Source organism: Phyllostomus hastatus, unplaced genomic scaffold, assembly GCF_019186645.2.
Source record: "Phyllostomus hastatus isolate PE091 unplaced genomic scaffold, TTU_PhHast_1.1 phas_contig_244, whole genome shotgun sequence".
Lineage (NCBI taxonomy): Eukaryota > Metazoa > Chordata > Mammalia > Chiroptera > Phyllostomidae > Phyllostomus > Phyllostomus hastatus.
Window position 1 is genome coordinate 2930624 of NW_025333796.1, and position 20932 is coordinate 2951555.

Sequence of the window (20932 nt, forward strand, 5' to 3'; positions counted from 1 at the left end):
CCCTCCCCTCCCACCCACCCCTCCCTCCCTCCGGCTCCCCCACCGGTTGCAACCCCAGTCCCGTCCCCAAAGCACCTTTGGACCCCGAGGCGGCCGGGCCCGCGCCCAACCGCTGCTCCCGCCGGGCTCCTGCGGTCGCGCCCGGGCCTCGGCTGGGGTTGGATTTTATGGAAGGAGCCCGGGGTGATAATGAGCTGCCAGAGAGGATATTAATCTCACCCGGGCCTCGAGCTGGAGGAGTGGCCCCGCTGGCCTGCGCGTAATCACCCGAATGAAGCGCCAGGCCCTTCTGAACTCATCCATCAGCCGGGAGCCCGGGAGGGGGGGGGGAGCGCTGGGGGAAGGGGGCCGAGGCGCTCGCCCCGCGCCCGGGCGCCGGGTGGGAGAAGGAAGGAGAAAGGCACGAAGCAGGGAGAAAGAGGAGCGGCGTCCCCGGCGCGGAGTGCCTCCAGGCCCGGGAGAGGCCCGGCCCGGCAGGCGGCGGGGGCCGGGGCGCGGGCAGGGCGCACGCGGCCCGCATGTGCGGCACACATGCGCGGCCGGCGGGTGATTGATGGCGCGCCGCCGCGGTGTGTTAACCCGGAGCAGCCCGGGCGCGAAGCCGCTCTGTCGCCTTCTCCGTCCGCGCGGGTGTTTGCGCGCAGGTCCCAGGAAACCGGTCCGGGCCGGCGCTCGGGAGGCTCCTCGCTGGGGCGGGAGAAGCGCAGCCCTCCGCGACCCCGTGGGGGATACGCGCGCTGGCGGGCTCCCCGCCACACCGACCCCCAGGGGCCAGCCCGGCTTCTTCTCTGAACCCTCAGAGGGTGTTTCCGTTTCGGGAGCGCGGGGGAAGCCAGACGACCCTCGAGGAAGCCCGAAAACACACACACACAGAGGCCCCGAGTCGCTCTCCTGGGGTTCGGCCTCCGGGACAGATGCGAGCCAGGCATCCGGACACGCGCACACCTGGCCTCAGGTGCTTTTCCCGGCACTTCGCACCTGCGGCTCGCGGGCAGCGGAATCCAGTTCCCCGCCCGCGCAGGGCCCAGAAGGAGGAGGCGGTCCTCACACCCGGCTGCGAGCCGAGGCCCGGGGTCTCACCTCCCGCTGGGAACCGCCCCGGGGAGGGCGGGGGCCACCACCCTCCACCACAGAAACTGCCGCGGCGGTGCCACAACTCCCCCGCCAGAGACCCCTCCGCACGCGGATCCAGTAAAAAACCAATTTATTTTACATTCCACCGTGGACGATGGGAGGAGCTAAATAATTTAGCATGCATAGGTAGACGTTTCTTCTTTACATATAAATACAATGTACAAAAATAAAGACAGTGCGGTTTGGAGATTCCCAGCAGTCTGCGCGCCCACGACATCGTTTTCCCCGCTAAGATACATAAGCACAAAACATTTTTTTTTCCCCTCTTTTCAGGACTCAGCAGAATGTCGTTTCCAGAGAAGGTTTCAAGTTTCGAGGCCGTTTAACACTGTAGGTTTCCGCCTTGTCCGCTCCGGGCGGGGACGCTGGGAGGCCGCCCCTGGCGGCTCCGGCTCTCCTCGCAGACACCGCCCCCCAACACTACCCTAAATTAAACCGATAAGAACAAGAGTTGGAGTCGGAGCCCGTCTGGGCCTGCCTCTCTGTCCACGGAAGGGCAGAGCGGGGCTGCGGCCCACGCGGGCAGCGCCCCCCCCCCAGGGCGCAGCGGGACCTGGGGGCCCGGCGGTGGGGGCCGAGAAAGGCGCGAGGCCGCGGCGTCCAGGCATCCCTGCGTGCCCGTCGCCGCTGGCCCGGGTCCTACTGGGGCGGCGGGGGCTGGTGCCCCGGCCTGGGGGGCGGGGAGTCGGCCCCGGAGGAGCCGTCGGAGGAGGCGGCGTGCGCGCCGGCGCCGTTGCTGTAGGGGAAATGGTCTTCGTCCTCGTCGTCCTCGTCGTCCTCGGGGTCACTGTCCCTCAAGTCCCGCAGGCGCCGCGCGCCGCCCTTGTCCGCAGGCGCCGGCGGGCCCAGCAGCAGCCCCTCGTCGCCCGGGTCCTCCGCCGCCGCCGCGCCGCTTCTGCCCGCCGCCCCGCCGCCCCGCTGCTTCTCCGCCTCCTGCGCCGCCTGCTCTTTGGCCTTCTTGCTGCGTTTCCACTTCATCCGCCGGTTCTGGAACCAGATCTTCACCTGCGGGCACAGGGGCCGGTCAGACGCTGCCCCCTTCCCTTCCGCCCCCTTCCGTCCCGAGTCCCCGCCGCGAGCGAGGTTCAGGCCGCAGGACTCCCACTCCAGGGGCCGCTGCGCTCCTACCCGGAGCCGGGCACGGGCTGGAGACCCCGACCGGGCGGGGGTGGGGGGTGGGGGGAGCACCCCGGTTCTGCAGAGGAAGGCCAGGGCAGCTGTGCGAGGCTGCGGATCTCAAGACGTTCCCTGCTCTCTCTCTCTGGAACAGACTGTCTCTGATGGTGGCCTGGGCCCCTGCTTCAGGGCCCGGAAGGGCAGGGGCGTGCAAATGCGGCTCCCTGGGCCTCGCCCCAACCTACCCAGTGAGACCCCGGGGCGCAGAGGCTGAGTCCTGGCCCGGCCGGCCCGTGCACGCTCCCCTACACTGACCCACACCCCACGGCGGGAAGGGAGCAAATCCGGGTGCTCCGAGGCGGGCCGCAGGGTGGGGTGCAGAGGGGACAGTGCCCCCGAGGCCGGGAGGTGCCGGGCGCCGGGGCGGGCAGCTCGCTCACCTGGGTCTCCGTGAGCATCAGCGACGTGGCCACCTCGAAGCGCTTGGGCCGCGACAGGTACTTGTTGAGCTTGAACTGGTGCTCCAGCTCCAGCAGCTGCTGGCTGGTGAAGGCCGTGCGGGGACGGCGGCACTTCCCCAGCAGGTTCGACTGCGCCTGGGCTGCGGGGGCGGCGGCGGGGGGGGGGGCGGGCGTGAGGAGGCGCAGCCGGGCTGCCCTCCCACCCCAGGGTCCCCGACTCGGGGCCTGCAGCGGGACACCTCTCCCCTCAACGCCAGCGGCCCCTCGCCAGGGGCCCGGTCAGCGGCAGCCCAGGCCCCGGAGGCTGGGTGCAACCGGCCGGCTCAGATTCGATGGGGCCCGACCTTTTGGGGCCTGGGTGTCTGATTCAGAAGAGCCTATTGCCCAGGTACACCCTCCCCACCTGGGGGGAGGGGGGCGCTGGCAGAAAGAAGGGTCGCAAAGGCCAGAAGCAGAGGCCTGAAGGATGCACCCCCTCCCACTCCTCACCCGCCTCCCTCAACTCAGGCCGAGATCCAAACGGCCTCCCCGGAATCACCGCTTCTTCCCCAGCCGGGGGCTGTGCAGGCTCCTTAAGTGCAAAGGGTGGAGGAGAAAGGGAAGGAGTGAAAGGAAGGGAGGAAGGAAGGGACTAACCCTGGCCCTGCACGGGAGTGTTAAGCAGAGACCTTCCCTCCTTGAAAATGTTTTCTTGACAACCCGCCCCCAGGGCGCGGGTGCGGAGGGACTGGACTTTGGAGGAGACTGGACTCCTTTTCCGGAGGATTCTCATTATGCAAATGAAAGACCGGGGCCGGGGACACTCTGCTTTCCGGGCCCTGAAGGGGATCCCCCACTTTATTTACACGATCCCACGCGGTTGCAGCACAGGGAGTTTTATGGCTCCACAACGAGACTTCCCTTGATTTCCCAGGGGCCCGACCGGCGTCCGACAATAAAAGGGGAGAGAGAAGAAAAGAGGCCGGCCGGCCGCGGGGGAGCGGCTCCCCCGGGAAGGGCAATTTGCTTTATGGGAGGCCCCCGCCCCCTGCTTTAAGCCAAACAAGGCCCGGATTCCCACCTCGACAATGCGGGACGACTTTAATTAAAACCCGGGCTCCGGAGGGACCCTTTGGGAAATGCTGTCCCACAGCAGAGACGGCCGGCCGATGAAAGGGACCGAACGGGTCTTTCCGGCCGGCGGCCGCAGAGGCGCCCCACGTACATTCCACACCCCAGCCGGCTCCGGACGGCCCCCCAGGGCTCGAGCCCGCATTCCTCTCTGGACTGCGAGCCGCCGGGGCGTCCCGTCGGCCGCCTCGGGGTCAAGATTTGGAGCCGGAGATGAGCGAAGTGCGCTGGCGCAGGGACGTGGCTCTGAGCAGTTTCCCGGGTGACCCTGGGCTCCCTGAAGGCCGGAGGCAGCGGCTGGGGGGCTTCGGCACCCAGCACCCCTGGGGGCCAGTGTGGAAACCAAGACTCCCCCCCCCCACAGTGGGGGGCTGTGCGTCCCAGGCTCTGGGGAAAGGCGGGTCGGAAGGAGAACTCCACGAGAAGGGGTGTGCTGGGCACCAGGCCCCCGGGCGCACCCTGGGTTTGGCTGACCGGAGACCACCTGTGTCTGAGGCGGCAGCCCCCCCCCCCAGAGAGGTGAGAGGGAGCTTTCCCTCTCCTTTGTTGGGGCTCACGGGGGAGTGGCCGGCTCCCCAGTGGGAAGGGCGGGAGCAGAGCCGGGCAGGGAGGCCAGGCGGCCGCAGGCAAACAGTGAGCGGCCTGGCCGGGGTTTCTCACGGGGCTGTGACTCCTGCAGCCCTCGGGGGCCGGCTCTTCTCTGTGTAGCCCCAGCCGCGGCCTCCGACAGGGGGATCCGAGTCCTGGCACGTGTTTATTTCTGTTTTCTCTGTGGCTTTCTCCCTCTGCCCTGCCTGCATCTCCTCAGTCTAAACAAACCCACTCAGACAGAAACAATGGGGTCTCTTTGTTTGGGTGTCGGGCGCTGGAAGCACAACCCTTATGCATCTTCCTGTGAGCCTCGCGGGTGGGGTGGCCAGGAGACCCAGACTCTCCACAGCAGGCAGCCCCCGGAGCCGGAAAGCCAGGGCGGGCCTGGGCCGGTTGTCCCGCCCCGGGAGATGGCGGGCACATGGCTCCCCGTCCACCGGTTCTCGGTGCTGGAGGCGGCCGGCCCTCCCTCTCTCCTACCTAGGGGAGGAGGTTTGCTTCTGTGCCCGGCACCCCCAATTCAAAACGGGCACCTGCCGCATAGAGTCCCTGTGGTGGGGTCCCTAAAGGAGGGGCCTCTCCCCGTCCAAGTGGGCCGTGCGTCCCCGCGGGGGTCAAGTCCGCCCAGCCGCCTTCTCCGCTCGCACCCTGGACTCAGTGCCCTTCCAGAGGCAGGGAGAGCGCGGGGAAGGCCCGGAGGCCCTGGCGTCGCAGAGCCCGCGAACCTCCGGCTGCTCGCGGCGCTCTCCCTGCCTCTGGGAGGGACCGGGGTCTCTCCGGACCCCGGAATGTGGGGCGAAGTCACGCCTGTCTCCCGGGATGGGAGCGCCCGGTTCCCGACCCCCAGGCCCGCCCAACGCAGGACGCCGAGAGCCGCTCCTTCCCCGTCCACTTCCTTCTCCCCCGGCCTGCCGGTTAATCATTAGATTTCAGCCTCACTCCTCCAGCTGCCTCTAACCGTAGACAGAGAGAGAGAGAGAGAGAAGGCAAGGTCCGCGCGTGGCCATTTTAATAACTCGCTGCCGATCCGGCACCGCGCGGCCCGCACGAGTCCTCGCAGGCCCCGGGCAGAGCGAGGCGCGGGCAGAGCTACCTCGGCGGAGCGGAGAGCCAGAGGAGGGCGGTGCCCGGTGGAGGCGGATGGAAGCGCGAGAGAACCGTCTGCCCGGAGCCCCTACCCCGAGTTTTCTCCCTCCCCGGGCCCGAGGGCCGCGCGGCACTCACAGTTGAAGTCGGGCATCTTGGGCAGGATCATGCCCGCGGTGGACGCGCGCAGCCACTGGTCCAGCTGGAAGGTGCCGGCGCCCAGCTTGATGGGGTCGACGGGGTGCGCGGGGTGCGCGCCCTGCACCTGCGGGTACGAGTAGGAGAGCGCCGGGTGCTGGCCGGCGAGGACGGCCGCCGCCGCTGCCGCCGAGTAGCCGTAGACCGGGTGGCCGTAGAGCGCCGCTTGCGCCGGGAGCCCCGCGCCGCCCTGCGCGCCCCCTGGGTGCAGCCCCAGCGCCAGGCTCCCCGCGGCGGCGGCGGCGGCAGCGGCGGCGGCGGCGCCTGGGTGCGCGTGGTGGTGCGGCGCCCCGGGCCCGCCGCCGGCGCCGCCCGCGCTCAGGAATCCTGGCTTGGGCAGCAGCGCGCCGTGCGCGGCCAGCAGGCGCGGCGGCGACGGGCTCTCGGCTCGCAGGCGGTCGGCCGGCGCCGCGGGCGGCTCCGAGGACGTGGGGCTGCAGCCGCCGCTCGCCCCGCTGCTCGCCCCGCCGCCGCCCGGGCCAGAAGCGGCGGCCGCGAGCGAGGTGACCAGGGCCAGCGGCGCTGTCTGCGCCGAGGCCGCTCGCGGGGGGTCCACCGCCAGCAGCGCGTCGATGCGGAAATTTTTGGATTTTTCCATCGGCTCGGGAGGGGCTGGCGGTCGGGGCCGGGTGGCGGGTGACGCGGCCGTGTGCGGTGGCGCGGAGTCTGTGCGTGGCGTGGCAAGCCCGAGGGCTCGGTGTTGTTACGATGATTATTTGCCAATAATCAAAGTCGCCGCCGGAAACTCAGCCGAGAGTGACCATGTCCAGAGCCTCCTCCGCGAGGGCCCCGCCCCGGCCGCGCTCCCACGCGCTCGCACAAACTCCACGCGAGTGCTGGGGCGCCGGGCGGAGGCCGCTGGCGCCGTGCTGGGGACCCGCGCCCCTGCGCGCACTTGAAGCGCAACGCGGCTGCGGATTGGCGCGCGCGGGGGGGCCCGGGGAGGGGCGCCGGCCCGGCCATTGGTCGAAGGGCGCACCTGTCACCGTCGCGGCCGCCCGCCGCCCCGCCCCTGCGCCGCGGGGTCCTAAACAGCCCGGGGTGTCGACTGGGGTGGCGGGGAGGAGACAGCGATCAGGGGTTGGAGAGCTCCGAGGCGCAACCCAGGGTCTCCGCTCGCTTCCCTTGGGGTGCTGAGCAGGGCGACGAGCACTGGCAACCCCGGGTGCCCGGGGTACCCCCCGATGGCTGCCAAACTCCAGACTCCCAGACACACTCGTTCCCGCTCTGGGCCCGCGTCCCCTAGGGCCAGCAGAGCGCGTCCTCTCCCGCCGCCTCGCCAGCGGGGGAGTTTGTCCACTGCTGCGTCCGGGCGCCCACGCTGCTTCCAGAGCCAGCCGCCCTGCTCAGAGGCTGCAGCGCAGAGAAGGCCCACCCGGGTCCCCAAGCCTCGCTCCCGGGTGTCCGCGGCGCGCAGGAGCGGTTTGTGTCCCTGTCTCCAGTCCTCTGCAGGTGGAGCCTTCTCACCTCCTCTGGGGAGTGCTGTGCATTTCAGGGGTCGTGTGTGGGGCGCGTCCTTCCGCCTGTGCGCGTCAGTTTGCGGTCCTCCACAGAAGTCGCCGCGAGCCCCTGCCAGGCCCGGGCGCAGAGGGCAGCGTCTGCACGCCTGCGGCCTGCAGGCCCGGGTCGGCCTGGAGACCTGCCGCCCTCGCATGCAGCAGGTCCGCGGTGGCAGCCCTTTCCTCCCCTCTGCCAGGGGATCCCCTGGGGCTGACAGGACACTGGGCCTGCCTCCGCCTGGGGGGCAGGCGTTGCCCAGCGGCTGGTCGCGCTGACCCAGGCCCGGTGTCGCTGTGGGTGTCCTTCTCCTGGCTGCAGCGTGCGTCCTGGGAAACCGGCCGGAAGGCTGGGCAAGGTAGTGGCGTGAGAATCCAGGCCCGTCTCTCCCACCCATCCCCCATGTCTCAAATATTTACAGTAAAAGCACTCACAAGGGCTTTTCTACGCGGAAGGAATCACCGCGCAGGTAACCCCAACACTGGGCTTTGTCAATAGCGCCATTAGAGCCAGCTACCTCCCGAGACAGGTGTGGGGACGCTGGGTCCGGGGGTCAGGTTCTGGAAGCCCGGCTCCCGGGCCGCTGAGAGGTGAACGCAGGGCAGGCAGGGCCTGGGGGTGGGGGGGGGGCAGAGCGCGGGACGCACTCTGAGCCAGGAACGCTGCAAAATTAGCAGGTCCGGTTGCCACAGGAGGGATTTTTTTTTCCCAAAGGTAATATAATACTGTGTAGGGACTGTGTTGTTTTCCCTCAAAAGGCCTGTTACCTCTGTGAGAGTCAGTTGCAGGGGTTCTTGGTTGGGAGTCGTGTTTCTTTGTCCTGACAGGCGGGTGGTTCAGAGACACCCAGGGGTGGCTGGTGACTGGGAGGGTGCCCTGGGCCACCGTGACCTGCAGCGACTGTCGGGCAGCGCTGCAAACCCAGCGTCGTCGCCTTGCAGACGGGAAAGACAGCGTTTACGGGGGGTTTCTGTCTTCCGATGACATCTTTGTGAGGAAATAAAAATGCAGCCTCTACGCGGCAAGCAGGGGACACACCCATTTCTATGTGCCCAAGAGCTTTCTAGAATCATCTCCCTCAGTCTCCATTTCATAGAGGGCAGGGCCAGCGCGGTTTGAGACTGGCCTCGCCAGCGACCTGTTCAGCCTCAGAACTGGGACTGGGCCCAGGTGTGGCTGCAGGGGCCACCCGCTCCCGGCTCGGCCCTCCAGCATCCCACCCCGGTGTCCCCTTCGCCCCCGGCCCGGTGCCCTGGGGGGAGAGGGGCTCTGCAGAGGCCTGCGATGCTGAGAGCCACCTGTCCAAGCAGGAAGCCCTTCATCCTTCTCAGAAAGGCGTCATCGGCCTCCCTTCGAGAGAGAGCCATTGTGACCCCCCCCCACACACACACCCACACGGAGAGCTGAGCTCCTAGGCCCACAGGCCTTCGGGGTCTCCTCACCTCTCCCTCCGACTGTCTGTCTGCTGGGACAGGTCCGCTGGTCCCGGGGGCTGCCACCCACCGACCAGACCGGGGAGGCTGGGGGCGGGGAGTGACTGCCCACCAAATTCCCCCAGAGCGGCCACTGCCAGGGCCCCAGGCCCTTTCCTCTGGGGACGGGTGAGCAGGCCAGGCTCACCAAGCACCCCCTCCCTCAACAAAGCCCTTGTGTTTTATGACTCCCGGGGGGCTCCCTCCACGGCCCTCGTCCCACCGCAGGGTGCTGTCGAATGACGAAAACCCCCCCCCCCCTCTTGTGCCCCCCACCGCCAGTCAAGCTGCGAGCACTTCCAGGCGCACAGACAGGAAGCCCAGGCTCAGATTCACCTGGTTTAGCCCCCCACCCCCCGCCCCTCTCCCCCTCCCCCGTACACGGGCGGGGCCCAGGGAGGTGACCGCAGAGGACTGGGCCTGCCCAGGATGGCCAGTCCCGGCTGGCCCTCCAACTGCAGGGCCACCCTGGATGTCCACACTCCTTTATTCTGGTGAATTTCTATTTCTTTGTCTAGAAAAGTCCGCGTTAGACCCCGTGGACTCCGGGGCACTCAGGGGCTTCCGTGGGACCATGCAGAGGTCAAGAAGGCGTGAATAGTGTTGGAGGCTCTCGCTGTGCCGCTGCGCGGGGACAGAGGGAGCGGTCTGGGAAGGTGCGGCCTTTGTGGGGTTCACCGCCCGGGAAGAGAGTGTGGTGAGGGGGGGCACAGGCCGGAGGCGGGGGCGGGGGGGCCTTCCCATTTCCAGTTTCCGGCCTCTGCGTTGGCCCAGCCCAGCTGCCTTTGAAGATGGGAGGCAGGCCAGAGCCCGGCGCGCTGCGGTGGGAGACCACGGGCTTGCTCCAGCGAGAGGGCCGCCCCGGGGCTCCCTCCGGTGGCTCCTCTCGCCCTTGGCCCAGGGCGGCCTCCAGCCCCGCAGGCCTGGTGTGACTTCCGGCAGCCGGGCTCCCATCCTGGCCCTTCCTTTCTCTTCCAGACGGTCTTCCTCCGGGGTTCCGAATGCTCCCGCCTCCGCCCTTTCTCCCACTCCCCAGAGAGGAGAATCGGGGGGTTATACAAACAGTCGCATGCCCAGTCCCGTTGGGAAATGCGCATTTACGTATTTGTTAAAAGGTCAGGGGAATGCTGCCGCATTCCACTGTGCAAAACCCAGCCCCCTGCAGCCTCCGTGTTTGGAAGCTTCTTCCACACAAACGCGCCGAGGGGTGTGTGGACGGGGTCAGAGGTAGCACACAGGCATTGGCTTTGCCGTGTGCTGCCGCTTCCTTGCGTGTGAAGTGGGGCAGGTGCACGGAGCGGGTAACCGCCCGGCGCCCCAGGAAGGTGCCGGTGGCTGCGCCCTGAGCGGGAGACTCCTTGGCGCCTCCCACCTGTTCCGGAGCCGAGGTTCCCACGCCGGACACCCCGGGCTGCACGCAGCTCACTCGGCCTGACCTGCTGAGCTCGTGTTCTGGGGGGCGGTGTCCTTCAGTTAAACTGGGCGGCCGTTTAGCCTCTCGGGGTTTCCTTCGGGAAACGGGCTCTGGGGCCTTACGCAACCTGCCGGGGGTCAGGGCCTGAGCTCGGGCGGCGGTGGCACCGGACCCCAGGCGGCCGTGTCACCAGCGAAGGTGCTGGCTGGAGGCAGTGCGGACCCGTGGGTGCGGAGCGGCCCTGCCCGGGGAGAGCCGGTGCGGGGAACCCCGCGGAGGATGCTCCCCGCCCGGAGCAGGGACCTGCGCGCCCGCTGGGGTCACCGGAGGGCGAGCACAGGGGCGGGGATCCCCGCAGGTGTCTCCGCCCCCAGCAGAGCTGCGGGGGCTTCAGGTGTCGAGGCCTTAGCTTTAGGCTTTGATCTGCTAACCTCCTCCCTGACCCCTGCGCTGGCCTTCAAAGGGTCAGGGGAGGACGGGAGCCCGCAGAGCAGAGCCTCTGCTCCGACCCGAGGTCCCCTTCCTCTCAGCGCGTCCCCACGTCTGGTCGCGCTGGGTGCCTTTCCCCTCGGCCCCTCCCTGTCCGCCTCGACCTTGACGCCTGGGTTCGCGTCACCACCATCCCGGCATCTGGGGGAGCCCCCTCAGCCCCGGGCCCAGGCCTGGCTGTGGACGGACGGCCTGCCCACACGGGGACCCTCGGCTGGTTTGGTAAAGGCCAGGGGAGGCCGCACGATTTCAATGAGTAAAAACCCGGCCACCGGACAGGCCCCCTATTTTTAGAAAATTACTCCAGACACGAAATGTTTTTGTTCTATGCTCAGCCCCAGGGCGGTCTGGTCTCCCCGGGAGTCTGGGCCTGGTGTGGGGGCCTCACCGCCCGGGCCCTGCAGGCAGGGAGCTGAGCTGGTGAGTCCTCACCAGTTAGTCCACAGCTCTCCTTCCGACCCGGGACACTCCGAGCCTCTCCAGCCAGGTTCCCCAGGAGTGGGGGGAACACCCCAGCCCCCCTCAAGGACTCGGGCAGCAAGGGGCCGCTTGTCCGAGCCCCTTCAAGCACATTGTGGGGCAACCACCCTCAACGGGGAGAGAGAACACCTCTGGGAGAAGACTCTCATTTTGTGGGAGAGGTTCGATGGCATTTCATTTTGTCACCGCAGGTCCGTCCTGTCTTCGGAACGAGGTTTATAACGCCCGGCCCAGGCCGGCTTCTTCTGCAGCTGCAGCCCGAGGGCCCTCTCAGAACCAGCCCGGCTGTGACCTGCAGTTCCCCGTGAGTGAGACTCCCCGCCCCCCCCACCCCAGCCGACGTGGGGGGGTGACTTATTTTAAAGCCGAGGCCCATGCACACCGGGAAGTGTCCCTCCTCCAGGAGGGCTCTCTTTCTCAGGGCTCCACGTAGCTGGGCAGGTAGGCGGCTTCGGCCCAGGCTGCGCGGGCCCCTTCTCGTCCCCCCTCCCCACCCCGGCAGGGGGCGGCGGGGGCCACCTGGCCGCTGACCCCAGCTGGGGCGCGTCCTCGGGGAACGGACACAAATAACAACAACAGACACGGCGCAGACGCCTCCGCGCTTCGCCGCGTGAACTTTTTAGTGCCGTCGGCCGCGAAATTACGGCTGGATAGTCGCGCTAATGTACAGCTCCACGGCGGGTAATGGCAGGAAGTCGCCACTAATTGGTCTATTTAGCAGTTGCTGAGGTGGCAGAAGCTGAGGCTGCGGGCGGGAGGGGGAGGGGAGGGGGAGGGGGGAGACAGAGAGAGAGAGAGAGAGAGAGAGAGAGAGAGAGGGAGGACGAGATCGCCCGAGAGTGGTCTGCGTCTCCTCCCGAGACGGCAAACGGTGCCTGCGGTCAAGTTCACCTCTTCCAAGCCCGCCCCCGCCTCTGCCCGCAGGTGCGTGTTGGAGGCCCAGGGACAGAGCGCAGGCTTGGGGCAGGCTTGGGGCCGGGTCCTGTGTGCACATTTTGGCTGTTCTGCGGGGGGGGGCCCTTGCCCCCCCTGGGGCTGGTGGGGGTGGGGTCTGCGGGAGAGAGGGCGGCAGCTGCGTGAGGAGCCCCGCCCACCCCACCGTTTGAACTGCCGGGGGCTCCTCCCTCCCTCCCGCGGGAATCGGAGACCCTGCGCGCCCACCCTGACACGCACAGCAGCCCCAGGGACCACCAGGCTGTCCCAAGCCGGTCCCCGTGAGCGGCACACTCGTGTCCCCTCCCGCAGACGGACCCCACACTCGGGCCCTGAGGAACCCAGGCCCCGTGCCCCCGACCCCTCAGCCCAAGGCCCGCAGGCTCCGACTCAGGTCCGCCGCTGCTCAGCCCCAGTCCCCTCCGCGGCCCTTGACCCTGCGGGGCTCCTCCGCGCGGAGCCACAGGTGGCGGGAGGTGGGCGCTGAGATTGCGGCGTCTGGGGCGCCCTCTCCCGCCTGACACCCTTTTCCTGCAGGCGGCCCCTCCCGGGCTGGGGGCTGAGAGAGTGGAGGGGTGGGGTGGGGTGGGGAGGGGGAGGGGGGGCAGGGAGGACCCCGTCCCCCGCCCTGCCCCCTCCTTCTCCAGGCCCGCGGCCTCGGGCAGTATCATTTGGCTAATGAACTCGTTAGCGGCCCCCGGTGACCCGCGCGGCCTCCCCTCAGCCCGTCTGGGAAATCCCCGTGAAAGGCCGGAGGGGCTGCGGCCTCCGCCGTCTGTCGTGCAACAGGGCGCGGGCCGGCGGCGGGGCCCTTCCATTACACTGATTACCGAGGAACAGGTGGCCCGCTCCCAGCAGCCGCGCGCATCTGGGCCTCGGAGCCCCGGCCGCCAGGGGAGGACGGCGGCCGCCCGGGAGAGGGAAGGTCAGGCCCCCCGCCCTCGGAGCCGCGGAGGGTGGCGAGAGGCCCTCTGGGAGGGGGCTGTCCCCGGAGGCCTGGACGGCGCCCAGCGAGGCCGCATGCCCCGCGAGGAGTGCAGCTGAGCGGGCTGCGGCTGCCCGGGCTCCTGGGCGGGGGCGAGGGAGGGGTGCGGGGCAGATCCTCGAACTCCCAACCGGCAGGCTCCGAGGTCCGAGCAAAGCCTGACACTGGGCCTCTCGCCAGGGCCACACGGGGGAGGGAGCGGGGGAGGGAGCTGGGGCGTGAGCGCCAGTGCGACCGTCCGTGAGAGTCTTGCGTGTGTGCACGCGTGTGGGTGTGTGTGGCGGCTCCCAACAGTCCCGGCTCACCACCCGGGAAGCGTCCCCCAGCTCCGGTCCTCAGCCGCCCCCACGCCCGGGCCGGGGTGGGGGTCCGGGGAGGCAGGAGGCCCCCCGCTGTGCCGCTACAAAGAGCCGCAGCCCAGGCGCCTGGCCAAGCCTGTTGCCAAAAACACATATTACACTGCGACACTCTGTAAATGAGATTATGATACATAAACCCGGGTGATAGATGAGACACGCCCGCGGTGTCTTCTCTAAATGAGCTGCTTGCACCGACTGCTAATAATGGCGAGTTTATGAAAGCAATTTCGGGGCAGGACGCGAGAGGGTCTTCCTACTCTAATCAGCCTGCCGCGCTTAATGGATGAGCGGGTCGGGCCGAGAATTATTGACACGCCCGCGCCCTTAACCTGTTTCCCAATAAAGCTGATTAGTTTTTGTCAATTCATCAGCTAACCACTCCGGCTGGAACTGCATCAAAGCCTTATTTGCTCAGGGGAAATCAACAAGTCACAAGATCAGCTCCATTAAGGGGGCTGCGGGGCCAGGATGATCCTGGGGCCTGGGGGTCCCCCAGGGACGCCCCGGAGACCTCGTGTGCCCCCCCAAACTGCGACAGGATTGGATATGGCAAAGCTCCTGGGTCTGAAGACATCCCCACTTTCTCTGAGGACCGAGGAGTGGCCTCGTAGCCCAGGCTTTGGGGCGATGGTCCGGGGCCCTGGTGGTCCCGGGTTGTTCCCGGCCACCTTCAAGGTGAGGTGAGCTCAGGACGGAGAGCCGAGCGGGGTATTGCAGGGGCAGAGGGGGCAGCGAGGGCCCTGGGGGCCCCACGAAGTGTCGGTCCAAGAACACCTGTTCTGCGCGTGTCCCCGCCAGGCCCCGGAGGGGAGAGGGACGCAGGCCCTGGCCCTCCCCAGGCAGCTGGGGCCTGAGTGGTGACCGGAGGCAGCACCGCACCTGCACCCAGGTGGCCTGACCTTGAGCGACCTCAGCCGGCCGTGGGAGAGGGCACGGGCCGCCCTGGGCTGGGGCTCTGGAGTCGCTGCCCCCACGGCCCGGCCGGGCCTTGGGCTCCCGAAGGCGGCAGCTGCGGCGGGCGGGCGGCGGAGGCGGCCTGGCTGCGGGCCCTCCCCGGGGGGAGGACTGCGCGCACCGTCCCTTTAGGCCCCGGCCACCGCCACCTCCCGGCCCCATCCCCCCTCAATTTAATTTCATTAAAACAGAGCATGAATATTTCTATTAAACCTAAAATGAAATATGAAGCCATTTAGACTCTGCCTGCACCAATCACCCAGATTTATGACTTTTATTCATCACATCAAGAGCTTGGAAAAATGAATTTTCTTCACCCAGGAAGGAAATAAAACCTCAGGCTTGGTCATTTCCAGAAAGCTGTTAATTTGACCATGTGGTAATTACTTTCACAATTAACTAAAATACAAATCAAATTGACAAATTGGGCTAGTTTATATATTAATTAGCCCACTTAAATTTATTCATTATGAAAAGACAATTTAAGGGGACCTGCGGTGTCTGTTTTATTGCAATAAATTATTGTTAGGAAATGGGTCTAATAAAATATCTTAATATTTAAGGATATTGTATCTGTGGGGGGGGCTACTTTATTGACAATTTCATTTTCCAATTAGTGATTTTGTTGTAATGTATCTGCGAACCTCGGGGAGGCTGAGACTGGGGGACAGGCACCCTTGGGCCTAAGGCACCGGCCGAGGCCGGGCTGAGCGGTGGGCAGGGGGACAGCCAGTTCTGGGGACCCCGCGGGACTGGCCAGTGGAGGGGCAACCCCGCCCCGGGCCGCCGGACGCTGGGCCTGCCTCCTCCTCCTCCCTCCGGGGCCCGGGGGCTGATTTAATAGCATGTCGATAGAATCATTCGATGCCTTTTAGCTTGTGATCTTTATAAATGTCCCTCTATTAAATTAGAAAATGATTCTGTTCTCGTTTAATTGTATTCTTTCGTTTCTTATTTCCAATTAATTAGTCCCATCGACGTTGCCATATTTTAAGTGACTCCAGTCCGTTTCCAGATAGAATATATGGGTCAGCACATGCAATTTTATACCCGACAGAACTGTATAATGTGGGTTTTAACTACTGGTTCTCATCCGTCTTCAACTTCGGGCGGGATGCGCGCCGGCCGCCCCTCGGGTGCGCGCGGGGGCGCCACCGGGGCCCAGTCCGCGCGTCCCTCCCACCGGCCCGGCCTGTGTTTATAGAGCTTCCTTCTGTGTGAGGTCGGGCCCCCGCCGGGGGCTCTGGGTCAGGAGGCCCCTCTGAGGAGCCCCGCGAGGTGCTGCCCCGGAGGCCAGGGGGTGGGACCCTCAGGTTTCCAGCTGGGCATCACTGTCCCCCGTCAGGTGGGGCGCAGGGGCCCAGGGGGCGCAGGGGAGGGAGGGCCGTCCGCAGCGCCTGTCCACTCGCCTGCCCCCGGCCTCGCCCCTTCGCCGCCGTTCAGTCACGTCTCAGGACGGTGGCTTCCCCCCAGTGCCCCCCCTCCCCCTGCGCTTTGGGGGCCGCGGGGTGGACACCGGTTTCCCCATAACCTCGGGCCCGGAGTCCAGCTTAACCCGGGGCTGGACCCTGTTTTCCTTGATTAATGGGCCCGTTAACTAATCCCTTCCCGGAAGACTTGTGGGGCTGCTGCTTTGGGCCAGCGCCCCCACCCTCTTGAGGGAGCCTGCCCCGCCCCCCCCACCCCGCCAGCGGGCCCCACCCCCTGCTCGCCCCGCCCCCAGCCTGTTCTGGCCCCGCCCCTGCCCCAGCCCCAGCCCCCCTCCACCTGCGGAGCAACGGGTTGGGGCGGAGGAGGTGGGGATGGGGGCGGGGTCCCCGCCCCCGGTCCCTGCTCCTCCGTCCGGCTCATGGGCCCCGCTGGCCGAGGTGGCAGGTGGACGGTCAGAACCTGACGGGTGATTCGCTTCTGACCCTTCCCTGCGTCTGGAGGCCTGAGCGGCGCCCTCCTTGCGCCCCGCCCGCCCCTCGGGCCACCCACCGGGCCTACGGGTGGCTGTTCCAGAACCGAGCAGGCCTCCCTCCCGCCCAGCGTCCCCGGAGCTCCCCCCTCCCAGGAACCGAAGGGGCAAACCCCTTCTGCGCGTCTCCGCGTCGCTGACCCTTCCCTCCCCCCGTCTCCCCGGTGGGAAAGCCCCCCCCCCGGCAACAGGGACGGCTGAGGACCCGAGCGCGGCGCCCCCTCCCCCAGAAACCCGGCGCCCTCTCCTCCACCTCCTCGCCCGCCCGTCCCCTCGCTGATGCGGGCCCGAGGCTGGCTTGGGGAGGACCGGGAAGCGTTAGCATTCGAAGTCCGGACCCTCGAGGCCGTGGGAAGCTGGGGGAGCGAGGGAGGGCCTTGCCCAGGGCCCGGGGAGAGCCTGCGGGCGGGCTCCCAGCCAGGGCGCCTGTGTAAACGGCTTCTGCGCAGAGAACACCTGCGCGACACCTGCTCCGGGGAGAGCCGGCAGCTGGGTAGGTGGGGTGTCCGTGCAACGGCAGATTCGAGCGGAGAGGATCTCAGGCCGATGAAGTGGGCAGCCCCTTCCCTCTGCACCTGTGCCGGCGGCCGGAGGGGCGACCAAGTGCGCTGGTGATGCCGCCCTCCTAAACATCCAGCCGGCCCTGGCCGGGTGGCGCAGTGGGCGGGAGTGTCGTACCTGCACAGAGAGGCTGTGGTTCGATCCCCGGTCAGGGCACATACCTAGGGTGTGGGTGTGACCCTAGGTTGCGGCTCCTGCAGGAGGCAACCGATCGATGTTTCTCTCTGTCTCTCTCTCTCTCTCTCTCAGCAATAAACATAACCTCGGGTGAAGATTAAAGTAATAATAATAATAATAACACACAAGTCTCTGAGACTGACCATAACCCTTGGGGGGGGGGGCGGGTGTAAAGGACAGGCTGGCTCCTTCCTCGCCCGAGCCCCCCTGCGGGGTCCAACCCATCGGGCGCACCTGTTCTCTCTGGCCGGGCCAGGGCTGTCTGGAGGCAGGCGATGGGGAGGGTCCTGGGCAGTGCGCCCCCTGCGGCCAGGGCTCTGCCTGCGGGGACATGGGAGGGCTTCCTTTCCACCTCCAATGTGCAGTCTGCGTGCGCTCGGAGCGCCGGCCGGAGACAGCCCGGCCACGGCCCCACGGCCTCGCGCGGTGGGCCGTCGGCCAGACGCGTGAGCGGTGACGGGCCCCTGAAACACGGCGTGGGAGCGCGCCACCTGGGGCTGGCGAGGAGAACCCGGCGTCCCTCCTCTGCTCAGATGCACACCCTCTGGTCTCTTGGTCCCGAGCAGGCTGTCTCTCGGGGTCCGAGTCAGCACGCACCCACTGAGCCGCTTGGCACCGTCGGGAAGGGAAAGGGAATTACTTAGAGGGCCGCTCAGTGCTCCTGGGTCTGAACTCCTTCGGGGTGAGGGCAGGCCCACGTGGAGCGGAGCGCGTGGTCGGACCACGCACGCTCGGGCGCGGGGAGGAGGGCGAGGCGGCTCTCCGTGGGGGTCGGGTGTGCAGCCCATCGTCCATATGACGAGAACGGTTTGCGCCACATCGCATGTGAGCTGGCAGCCGAGGAGCATGGACTGGAATGCGCATGTGTGAACAATGACGACTTCACTGTACTCGTCAGTGGGGGCGGTAGACACTGTTGAGTGAGCGTGTGTGCACTGTGTGGCTGTCACATTCAAAATGAGTGAGCGAGCAGAGCAGCGAATCTGCATCCAGTTTTGTGTTAAACTTGAACCTTCCTCCGCAGAAACTATTTTCATGATTCAGAGGCTGCAGCTGTGGACGACTGGTGACCGGCAGCTTCCTCACAACAATGCACCTGCTCATGCACCACGTCTCGTGCACAGTGTTTTGGAGAAACAGCCGATCACCCAGGTGACTCAGCCCCACTACAGCCCAGATTTGGTGCCCTGTGACTTCTGGCTTTTCCCCAAACTAAAGTCACCTGTGAAAGGGGAGTGATTTCAGACCATCGATGAGGTTCAGGAACATGCAACTAGGCAGCTGATGGTGACGAGGAGAACCGTGTGAGGTCCCAAGGTGCCTGCTGTGAAGGGGACTGAAACATCATTGTCCTGTGTGCAATGTTTCTTGTGTCTTGTATCTTTTTCAATAAACGTCTCTGTTTTTCAGAGTACATGGCTAGATGCCTTCTGGACAGACTTCATATGTTAATCATAAAGACAATTAAAGACAACATTTAAAACGCCAAAATAAAAACTACGCACATAAGACCAGAAGAAAATCATAGCCAACCGCGGGGAAAAGACAGGTGCAGCAAGATCTTCGAAGTCCTCCTCTGGCCACGCCTCAGGTGGACCCCAAGTGGGGGCGGGCAGCTGTGGGCTGCAGCCTGTCTGTTCCCCACTCGGGCATCCCCCCTCCAGGGCCCCTCCAAGCTGGGGGGAGGTCGTTCCCCCCCCCCACTGCGGTGAGAGGGGCGGGCACAGAGGAACGGACTTAGACAAGAGCTAGTGAAACCTGAGAGGGGGAGGGGGCCGGGTGTCCAGCAGCAGGGGGTGGGGGCGGGGAGGCGGGGGCCCCCAGGAATTGTGGAATGCTGCCCCAGGCAGGAGGAGGAGCGGCCACGTTCGCCTGGTGGACCTTACCGCGCCGTGAATCATTGACGAGAAGCCAAACAGTGCTGGATCTATACGGCAATTTGAACCCATATTGCTCCGAGTAAAATCAAATTAGAAGCCTTGCCTCAATTAGATTATGCAAACTCGGACACGGCGTGCAGACCGCTCGGGTGCGGTCCCGCCCCGGGACTGTGTCAACACCGTCCCCGTAGATAATGAACAGGACTCGCCCAGCGCCCCGCTTTTAATTGCGTCGATAATCCGGGATTAACCCCCAAGCCAGCCTCCACTGTTGCAATTAAATGTCCTCAAATAAATGGTTTCCTCAATAAACAAATGGAAGGAGCTCTGTTTGCCCTGGATAATAACAGGTGTAATATTTTACCGGCTACAGTTAACTATTAAGTGGAATCCCTCGCCGGCCCTGATTTATTTTGTGAGATCGGAAAGTCATTTTTCATCCGTCGCCGCGGTCCTGTGTAAACAGCTACCCGCACATGAAGCCAGCCTGGCGTGACCTTGCCTTTCGCCCAAGGCCACCAGGCCTCCCCAGCCCAGCTTGGGGGCTTCGAGAGAGAGCCAGGGACTCGGAGCTGTGCTGGGAACTCATCTCGAGCGTCTAGGACTCCAAGCCCCGAGTCGTGTGAAAACCCACGGGACCACGAAACAGTCCAGTGGCTCCATCCGGAAGCTCCCTGTGGACCCGTGCTCATTTAGATTTCTGGTTGTTGCAGAACGAGCTGGGAGGTTTATTCAGGGGCAGTGATCACGGGCCGGTGGCCTTGGCGTCTGTGCTGAGGGGGACCACCTCCCACGGCCCGGCCCCCTCACAGGTGAAACTGCACAGAGAGTTCTGGAAGCTGGCCCTGGCCAGGTAGCTCAGCTGGTTAGAGCATTGTCCTGATATACCAAGGTTGTGTGTTCGATTCCTGGTCAGGGCACATATAAGAAGCAATCAATGAGTGCATCAATCAGTGGAACAATAAATCAACCTCTCTCTCTCTGTGTGCCTTTCTCTCTCTCTCTTTAAAAATCAGTAAATAAAAAAAAAAAAAGACAGTTCTGGAAGCTGTCCTGTCTCCTCCGTCACAGAACGCCCAGCTCGTTTCTGACGTGCCGGTGGACCCGGCGGAGAGCGGGAAGGCAGATGCCCCTCTCTCTGTGTCCCCTCTTACTTTTAAGGCAGCCAGGAAGGCGGGAGAGGGCCACACGTCTGGGAGGCTGGAGGTGAGATTGCATTGGCCCCCAGTGCCAGGAGCCCGCCCGTCTTCTAGGACAGAGCGGTTGTCTTCTCCATGACGGAACGGCGAGCGATGCTTCGTTAGAACAGGACCACCCCGCTGGACCAGCTGCTGGCCGCCCCTGGGGTCTGGTCCTTGGGAATGTGTGTGCTCCTCCCCTCTGGTTCCCTAACCAAATCCCTACTTACGAGAATTTGTAATCTGAGTGTTTTGGTGGTGTTCATTAGCAATCTGGTTTCGTGGATTTACGTGTATATAATCTTCCTGTGGTTTGTTTAATCTCTTGCTTCTTCATCTTTCTTCTTCTTCTTTTTTTTTAATTCTCACCCGAGGATATGTTTATTGGTGTCCAGGGACTGAACCCACATCCTAGGCATGTGCTCTGACTGGGATTTGAACCTGTAACCTTTTGGCATACAGGACGAGGCTCCAACCAACTGAGCCACCTGGCCAGGACTAGTCTGTTGCTTCTTGAACTTTGCCAAGTGAGAACTCCCGCTCACCTGTCCCTGCGAACCTCGTCCTTGCACACCACACTGTATTTGAAAAACACCCTGCTTTTTCTTCCAGTTCGTCAAGTACGTAGTGAGCCTCTGGGCCACGGGAGCGTGATAACGAGCCCACAGAGTCGGCTCCAGCCGGGGCGTGCAAGCCCTCCCTTGAGGCAGCCACGTGGGGAGGAAAGGCAAGATTTCTGCGAAACTCTCGCTGTGGCCAAAGGGTCAGAAAGGCATGCCCTCATCTCCCTGCGGCTCCCTCCTTAGAGCCTGGGCACCCGGAGATTCTAGGCTGGGGTTTACTGACTTTGTTCGTTCGAGAGCAATCGAAGGCTCGTCGCGTTGATGGCCTCATCAT

General features: G+C 65.4%; 1 protein-coding gene and 1 long non-coding RNA gene across 3 annotated transcripts; one reads left to right on the forward strand and one right to left on the reverse strand.

The window, feature by feature from the left end:
- Positions 1–1187: 1187 nt before the first annotated feature.
- On the reverse strand, positions 1188–6603 carry MNX1 (motor neuron and pancreas homeobox 1). Its single transcript, XM_045837862.1, has 3 exons — positions 5637–6603; positions 2691–2851; positions 1188–2139 (listed from the first exon to the last, which is right to left on the reverse strand). The coding sequence occupies exons 1-3, from the start codon at positions 6292–6294 to the stop codon at positions 1774–1776; spliced, it is 1185 nt and encodes a 394-aa protein (XP_045693818.1). The 5' UTR covers positions 6295–6603; the 3' UTR covers positions 1188–1773.
- LOC123818008 lies at positions 5633–18734 on the forward strand. Of its 2 annotated transcripts, XR_006785569.1 has the most exons (4): positions 5633–5769; positions 11240–11352; positions 18002–18129; positions 18388–18734. It is a non-coding gene; the product is annotated as an uncharacterized LOC123818008 (long non-coding RNA). The 2 variants fall into 2 exon arrangements; XR_006785568.1 differs by having other exon boundaries at positions 18002–18399.
- Positions 18735–20932: the final 2198 nt, after the last annotated feature.

What these genes read in the sequence shown, in the direction of transcription:
- MNX1 (XM_045837862.1), bottom strand. Translation starts at nt 6,294, where the DNA reads ATGGAAAAATCCAAAAATTTCCGCATCGACGCGCTGCTGGCGGTGGAC. An exon ending in CAAGATGCCCGACTTCAACT is followed by an intron (nt 2,852 to 5,636) that starts GTGAGTGCCGCG and finishes CCGCCCCCGCAG; the next exon opens with CCCAGGCGCAGTCGAACCTG. An exon ending in TGATGCTCACGGAGACCCAG is followed by an intron (nt 2,140 to 2,690) that starts GTGAGCGAGCTG and finishes CTGTGCCCGCAG; the next exon opens with GTGAAGATCTGGTTCCAGAA.